The 8,039-nt window shown below is 43.4% G+C and overlaps 1 protein-coding gene across 1 annotated transcript; it reads right to left on the bottom strand.

Annotated features, from left to right (window-relative positions):
• Positions 1 to 2,795: 2,795 nt before the first annotated feature.
• On the bottom strand, positions 2,796 to 4,264 carry bglapl (bone gamma-carboxyglutamate (gla) protein, like). Its single transcript, XM_061678963.1, has 4 exons — positions 4,172 to 4,264; positions 3,833 to 4,118; positions 2,991 to 3,102; positions 2,796 to 2,898 (listed from the first exon to the last, which is right to left on the bottom strand). The coding sequence occupies exons 1-4, from the start codon at positions 4,262 to 4,264 to the stop codon at positions 2,796 to 2,798; spliced, it is 594 nt and encodes a 197-aa protein (XP_061534947.1).
• Between the last annotated feature and the right edge of the window lie 3,775 nt (positions 4,265 to 8,039).

Genomic DNA, 8,039 nt, shown 5'->3' with positions numbered 1-8,039 from the left:
CAGGTGAGCATGGCGCTCGAAAGAACATGTTAATCTTATCTCTTGTCATAATTCAACTTCTTTTAAAGTGTCAAATACATGTGATGAACACGGTCAATTAATTCTCCAACTGCTGATAAAAAAAAAAAAAAAAGTGCTGTACCACAGAATAATTGTTCACTATGAAGTAAGTAAGACAAATTCGATTTTCCAGGGGAAACAACAAAAGAGGCCTGCATGATGATCTGGAAAGTGTTCTCTCACAGTGTGTTGAATGTCCAGCAGAAGGCGCTCTTGAGCTCTGCTGCTGTTTGGAACAGTTTGACAGCTAAGACAATTCCTCGTGTGGTTTTTTTGGACATACTTGGCAACTAAAGATGATTCTGATTCTGATTCTGATTTGAACAGGAACACACTTTATGGTACTCGACAAAATGCATATTTGGCTATAGTAACATACAAAATAAAAATAAAAATAAAGTATGAACACTATTTTAGTATATAGTATTTTATCTAGTATTTCTTTTCATGATTATTTCAATATTTATTATTACAGCATTACAACCTGACGTTTTATTTATTCAAATGAAAAGCAAATTCTTTTTAATATTGGTTATTTATCAAGCTGTTGAATTTGATTTCTGGAATACCTAATAATAATAATAACAATAATAATAAATAAATAAATAACGATCTTTCAATATATTGGTAAAATAATGTATGATAAGGTGGCCTAACTATAATCAGATTACTTTGATAACATAACAAAAAATACATTTTCCAGGTTGTCAAATAATCGTCTTGCGGCACGGACGACTTTTAACATTCTTCTGTGAACATTGATCTTTTCTCAATATTTCTACATATATGACACATTATTATATCTGGATAAAATCTGGATGTGGCAAAGATTAATTTCTTATTTAAATTGTATAGTGTCATGATGCCCCCCCCCCCCCCGCCCCCCCAACTCTCCAAATTGTGCGTGTCAATATACGAGTACTTTATATCTAGCGTGTGTTAGGCTGAATGGCATAGATTAGATTTGCATTAACTTTGGCTGTATTTTCTTTATTTTTATTTTTTTTTAGAGACAATTGTTACCGACAACAATGTTGCAATGTTATAATAAACGAATCGGCTTCATGGAAGTCAATCAAAAATGAAACGTAACCCATGATCCTGCTGAACTTGGGAGTTTTGAACCAATTATTATACTGTCTTTATCTAAGACTGATAGCAAAGTTAATTATTTGTGTCATAAAGAACCCCATCTCCTCGATGTCGATGAGACAAACAGAAAAACTGTATCGGATCTGTTGAAAGCTGTTTGAGCATTCGATATCCATGTACGAGTACGCGGCTCGACGCCCTTTGTCCTCACAATTGAGAAAATTTAGCACCCAAGTAGAACGAGCGTGTCTTACTAATGATTATTCTTTTCCGCTTTTCCACGGTGCGTCCTCTCCGACAGATAAGATCCAAACCAAGGAAGTATTGGGCCTGAAATAGCGATACACGAACTAGTCGTATGTTACGATCGACGGTATCAAACGCAGCGCTTAGGTCGAGTAATAAGAATATTGGAGGAAGCGTCGCAGTCCGTAGCGAGTAAAAGGTCATTTGGCACTTTAAAAAAAAAAAAATAATGTATGAAACCTACTGTAAAAATGTAGATTGATGGGGGAAAAAGTTGTTTTCTCAGGCGTCTCTCGGGTGCACACAGCGTTGCGTGACTGGAGCTGAGAGAGTTCAAAATTATTTTGTTACAGGCAGAAATACAATTTGGTATTCTGTCTAGCAGTTCTTGACTTGATCACTGGAACACACTATTTACATATATTTTTTATACATACAGGTAAGCAAAAAAAACAAAACAAAAAAATGCATCTTTTGTTGTTGTTTTTTTTTCCCTGGAGGAGACAGTCGAAATGGCCATTTGAGTATTGAAGGAAGTCAAACTACTTCTCACAACTGTTTGAGCAATTATTCGATATTCCTGATACCAAGCTTAAGACCCATGTACTAGTACACTCTTGGTCATTACTAGGACAACTCCGTACTGTGCATATTACTAGTGATGCAAATGTGCACTATTGACAACTGCATGCTAGTATTGCTACCGGTGACATTATAAATTTCGACCAGTTAACCTCTAGCACTTCAGTAGTAGGACTAGTAGCACGCAGATGTCAGCTAGTGAACAGTTTCGCCTCATTGGTAACATGCTGGAGTCCTGCCACTATGCTAATGTTGTCCGACGAGTGTGCAGAAATGTCATACAGTAGTAGAAAAAGACACAGCGGTTCTACTTGTGTGCCCTAGTCGTTCTACAAGTGCACTGAATTGGAGGACAATTTAAAAAAAACACCTGTAGTCACCGTTGGACAAATAAAATAATTTATTTCTCTGAAATCCAGAGGCAATGTGTCGTTACGGCCATGGCAGATGACTCGTGTGCATTTCACAAACTCTGTGCACAGCCACGAACACTGCAGACGGTACATCTAAGAGCTCATTACGAGAGCCGCTGCTGAAGCGTGCCATAAATACATCAATACAATCATTCAAAGACATTTTAGCACCATTGGCGGGGGTTTTCGAAGGAGGGCTGCGGAAACATTTCAACATATACGGGCCACTGCATACTTTATGTGCACCTCTCTGGACGTCGCTTGCGCAAAACGTTTGTGACCTCCGTCTGCATAATCACAACGTGGTCCAAACCGGAATCTCTCTTCGTCTGCCTCTTGTTGGGGGGGGGGGGGGTTGGGAGACGACGCGCACGACGAAAGAGAGACAAACGCAGGCGACGCTTAGAAGGGAGGGGGTCCGTAGTAGGCCGTGTAGGCCGCCACGATGCCTTGCGTCTCCGCCATCTCGTCGCAGCCCGTGTTCAGCTCGCACACCTCTCTCAGACTGCACGAGAAGGAAGACGTACGTGGCATCAGTGACGAGCGCCGACCTGCGGCTAAGCAAGCGAAATCATTTGGGAGAAAAACAACCCGTACCGCTCCATGTGGTAAAAAGTGAGGGGGGCTTGGCGTCTCGTCCTCAGCAGAACGGAAGCCACGTCTCGCTTCGTGAGCACGTGAGAGTCGTCTTGAGCGTGATCTTGAGAGGCTTTGGAGAACAAACACAAGCGCACGAATTCTTCAAGCCCGACTAGAAATTATACCCCCACCGATTTCGGACTTACGATTACCTATTGACTGATTTTCTTTGGAACGTATCCTCCATTATTTGCTGAAAAACTCACCTGTTCCTTGTGCTTAAGCCAAAGCCCTTTCTAAAATATAAAGCGATCGCGTTGGCTCCATCATGTAGCATGTCGGTGCCAAGGCACTATGCTGAAGTGAGTTGAGGCGCTTCATATAGTGCTTTTCCGCCATCCTGTGGCAACTTTCAGGCTTTAATGGGGAGCGTCAATTACTCACGAATTTTCGCTGAGTCCCTATAGCCTCACACTGCACCCTGTTATTTGAATTGAATTTTGTGGGGATGTTGCTTCTGAAACGCCATAGGAAGCCACAAGATGGCACCAAGGCCCCTGTCTACTCAACAAGTAGTACTAGAAGCTACAGTTCATGGAAATTAACGTAATACTTTTCAGTGGGACAAGGCTTTGGCGCTGCCTTGCTGCCGAGGAACTATGTTGAAGTGACATTTTGACTGAGACACAAGCGCTGACTGTTGGGGCCTAGCTAAATTTAGCCTACGAGGCAGAAGAAGTTACTAAAGACTTTTTGACAATTTTGGTTTGAAACTTTTAATCCTGTATCAACAATTCTCAACATTTTTGGCCTCAATCATAATTTTCGTTATTTGCTAGATTATTATATCGATGGCCTACCTTCAGTGCTGGCCGACTCGGACGAAGAGGAGGAAGAATCAGAGTCAGAGTCTGAATCTGAGTCAGAGTTTGAGTCAGAGTCCGAATCGGACGAGTCTGACGATGAGTCGGAAGAGTCGGATGCCGAAGAGTCGGCGTGGTCGGCGTCATCGGCGAGGTCGGCGTCATCGGCCGAGGTCGGCGGCATCGGCGAGGTCGCCGTCATCGGCGAGGTCGCCGGCATCGGCGAGGTCGCCGTTGTCTGAGTGGTCAGAGCCGCCATCGTGGTCCACGTAAGACTCGACGACTGTCGAAAGGACATCAAGAAAATAGGTTATGAGCCAAGTTTTCCTGGAGGACGGACGGTGATGATGTTCTGGAACGCTCCTTACCTCCCGTGGCCCAGCAGACTGAGAGGAGAGCGCAGATGGCGAGCAGGCTCAGAGTCTTCATGGTGTCTTGATGTCCAAGTTTGAGTTCTTTAGTTGGTCCTTCAGACGAGCTCGTCGGTTCTGCTTCCATCCCCCCGAAGCGAGCTCCGTTATATACTCTTGTCGCTGACCAAATCCAGACAGTGAGGTGACCTTCTGATTGGCTGGAGAATCACATGTCAACATCTCCTCTCGCACTCGTCAAGGGCGGCTGCCGCAAAAAGTCCCGCTCCAGCCCGGGCCCCGCTCCAAGAATTCAGTCACCCCAAAGCGCGCGTTCACTCAACCCGAAAAGTTCTTGGCCTACTTGAGGCTGAAATTCTGCAAGTGTTCCCATCCGATCACACTTCAAGTTACATAATCACTTCATATCACACACATACATTAGCAAGTATATGTGTGAGTAACGTATTTTGTGTTCATCACAAATGAGGCAGAGGTTTTATTCCTAAAAAAAGAATCTTTTTTTTGGGAATATTTTTTTGTTAGGCACTGCAACACTGATTCAATACAGAAGAATAAAAGTCTGGACTAAAATAATGATTCAATAAAAATGCATTGCACGCAAAGGTTAAGTATAAAAAAAGAACTCTTTGAAAACAAACATTTCTGAAGAATTCAATGCAAATGTATTGCACCTAAAAATTAAATACAACTGAATTGTACTTAATTAAAAAAAAAAAAAAAAAGGGTAATACACTTCAGAATCAGAGTGAGTGCACTAGATAATGTAACGTTTATGTTATTTTTTGGGGTGTCTTACAATGCCAGCACAGAAAGTTACCAGAGATGTCAAAATTGTTTTTGTTTTTAATGACAACCATAGAATAGAATAGAAAAATAACAAATTGTGATGTGGGGGCTCGCGTATCTCAATCCGTATCTGGCCGCTCAGTACAATCTGCCGGGATCGACAATAATAACACGACGCAATGTTCACTGAAAAGTGAGCTGCATTTGTTTTGATTTGTTTTTCCATGATGTGAAAAGACTCACCTCCACGGCACATCTCGTCCACATGTGAGCATTTCTTTTCAGGAGTGTTGAACTTCTTTTCAAAATCGTTCCTCTCTTACACGACCCATCTCTCATCAAATTGAAGGTTAATCATTAACGGCGGCTCACTTATTTCTTCGATTTGGATCGGAATCCGTGCAAAGCGCTTCGAGTTGCATTTCATGTTTGAAAAACGCCGCCTAACTAAAGTGTCCTTGAAGAATGTACTTAAAGATGCCTGTACGGTTTAATAAGGGTTTGAATATGGGCGACAGTTTAAGCCTGGAAGCGGCTTCATTTTATGACCATTTCTGTGGAAAATTCGATCTTCTTCTATCTGTGCGTCTCCATTTGAACAGATGGGAGGCCGAGCAGTGTTCCAGAACAGTTTGTGCAGAGTGCACAGAGTACGCAGACTACAGAGGTTCCGCGGTACGTGGTCACGATAGCGCTCTCCATCTAATGATGACAGGTACATTCGGATCGTTTCGATCATCTCCCATCGCTCACAGGAATCCAAATCGTACACGAAAGTTTAAATTAGCCAATGCGTGGACTGTGACTGTTTTCGAATAGAGCGCGTTGCTTGTGCAGAGTCAAGGTTGCCGGTTGTGCCATCGCTATCGTCTTACCGCGCTCCTCCGGCCCACATGCCACATCCCGACCCCACCGACCGCAAACTGCAGTGCGAGTGCGCCACAAGCTTCTAATCGAGTGACACGGAGTAGCGGTCAGGCTCATTATGCGACAGACTTAATTAGAGTGCTACAGCGGCCCACCACAGCCGCGGGCAGGCGCTATTTAGGGACGCGTCCCGGTCCGGCGCTCGGCAACGCTAACCGGTGGCCCGACAGACTCGTGCGTCCGGCTTTCTGCGCACACGGCTAAATATAAGGAAACCCTCGGGGCGCTCGACGGCGAAATGCATGCGGCTTTGGACGTGGTGAGATACGGTTCAAGTGCGGACGCGGCTGCGGGTCACATACCCAAACGACGCTGCAACGGCAATTCGGGGTTGTTTAGAAAAGCACATTTTACGGACCCCTTTCGTGCCTCAAAGACTTCCAGGCAGCCAACAAAGTGTCGCCCATAAAACGTTACAAAAAGTGCAGTCTGACCTTGGTGCCCTTGTTTCCTATAGTGTCTAGTGTTATTCCTGGTGGCAGGCATTTGTCTTGGACGACGAGCCGTGTAATTTCAATGTCTAGGCTTTTTTGTTTTGTTTTTTTGTTTTGTTATTGTGTGGGTGCCCTTCACAAAGCAATTGCCGCAACCGTGTTCAAAAGGCGGAAATCACATTGTCTGTGGACGGCTTCTTTCTTCGAGGATAAAGCCGGACAGACAATGAGACAGGATCATTTTTGAAGGGTTCAAACCCGTTCGTGCATGCGTGCGTTGATCAGTGTTGGGAAAGTTGATTTTCTATGCGAACTACATCACATTTCAGTTCGCCATTCCAAAAATGAACTAGTTCATCGTTCTTTTTTTTCTCTCAATATGGTTGCTGATGGGCTACTACCCTCAAAATATTCATTTCCATATTGTTGCCACCCTTCCAGTCCACACGAGTTTCACCCCACGATCTCAAAGACAGGAGGAAATGGTCTGAATGAGGAATTATAACAAAAAGAGGACTTTTGTCCTCAACGTACAAACAAAAACACGCAACAGTACGACCGGAACGATGGCGAAAAGGACATCGATAACTTTGCATTCGTCACAGCTCCGGCCGACCATCCATCCATCGATTTTCCGGGTCTCGTGGGCGTGCCGGCCCCTCTCACATCTGGTTCTGGCCGAGAGGCGGGGAACACCCTGAACTATATGAACACAATATTTTATTTTATTTATTCATATATTATCAAACTAAATAAATACTGTATCATGCCGGCGTGATGGTACAGATTTTTAACAAAAGCATTCTGATACAAATAATGTAATGCAAATGTAATGCAATTACAGGAGTAGATATAAAAGCTTGCGCAAAGCGGTGCAGAAAATTAGGACTGCTGTAAAAATGCATTTCAAATAAAAGCAAATATAAAATTGAAAAAAACCTACTTGAGGCCTGATGTGCTGCTGCTGAGCATTGCTTTGCTTGGTCAAAATAATCTGAGTACATAAGAACACCCCCCCCCCCCCCCCCATTATATTGCTCATATTGCACTGAGCAGTCGTTTTCGTCGTTTTCACTGTGATGTGAAAAGTGATGACATTAAAAGGCCCACGACTGAGAGGCCCTTTGGTAAATATATCATGTAAATATATGCATACAGTATTTGCAAAAGCATTTTTATCTATTAGATCTCGTACCGAATGCGCGTTTCAATACCCGCCGTTTTTTAGTTTTCATTTTTACATTTTCACCTTTGAAAAAAAAAAACAAAAACCATTTGACTCATTTTGGAGCACATTCCTAAGACACCAAACGTATTGCAAAAGTCCAACCCCAAAATTACCGTTTGAGTTACTCGCAGAAAGTGTTTTTCGATGACAAGCCACAACAGTAAGCATGTCAGTCTTCCGAATTATTGTTCGCTAGAGCACTTGAAAGGCAAACAAGCACGAAAAGACACGGTGAAATAAACAAAGTCATTCCAAAACACAATTTGACCTCGCTGTTCGTGAAAGTTGAACGTTCCGATTATGTCTGCCTCTTTGGGACACAAAACCGTTTGTGTTACGTCACTTGAGCCAAGACTGTCTGGATGCCACCTGTCAGGGTTTCCCGATTCCGCCGGATGCTTCGGCTTGGCAGGACGGCACCAACAATTACAGAATGTTGATGTCCGTCTGGGCCT

The sequence above is a fragment of the Phycodurus eques genome, chromosome 6, assembly GCF_024500275.1.
Source record: "Phycodurus eques isolate BA_2022a chromosome 6, UOR_Pequ_1.1, whole genome shotgun sequence".
In the NCBI taxonomy this organism is placed as follows: Eukaryota; Metazoa; Chordata; class Actinopteri; order Syngnathiformes; family Syngnathidae; genus Phycodurus; species Phycodurus eques.
Note: the sequence above shows the minus strand (reverse complement) of the source record. Positions and strands in the feature narration are given on the sequence as shown.

Coding starts and splice junctions, on each gene's coding strand:
- bglapl (XM_061678963.1), bottom strand. CDS start 4,264: ATGAAGACTCTGAGCCTGCTCGCCATCTGCGCTCTCCTCTCAGTCTGC. Junction 4,119..4,171: donor CCAGAACATCATCACCGTCC/GTCCTCCAGGAA, acceptor TCCTTTCGACAG/TCGTCGAGTCTTACGTGGAC. Junction 2,899..2,990: donor ACTTTTTACCACATGGAGCG/GTACGGGTTGTT, acceptor CTTCTCGTGCAG/TCTGAGAGAGGTGTGCGAGC.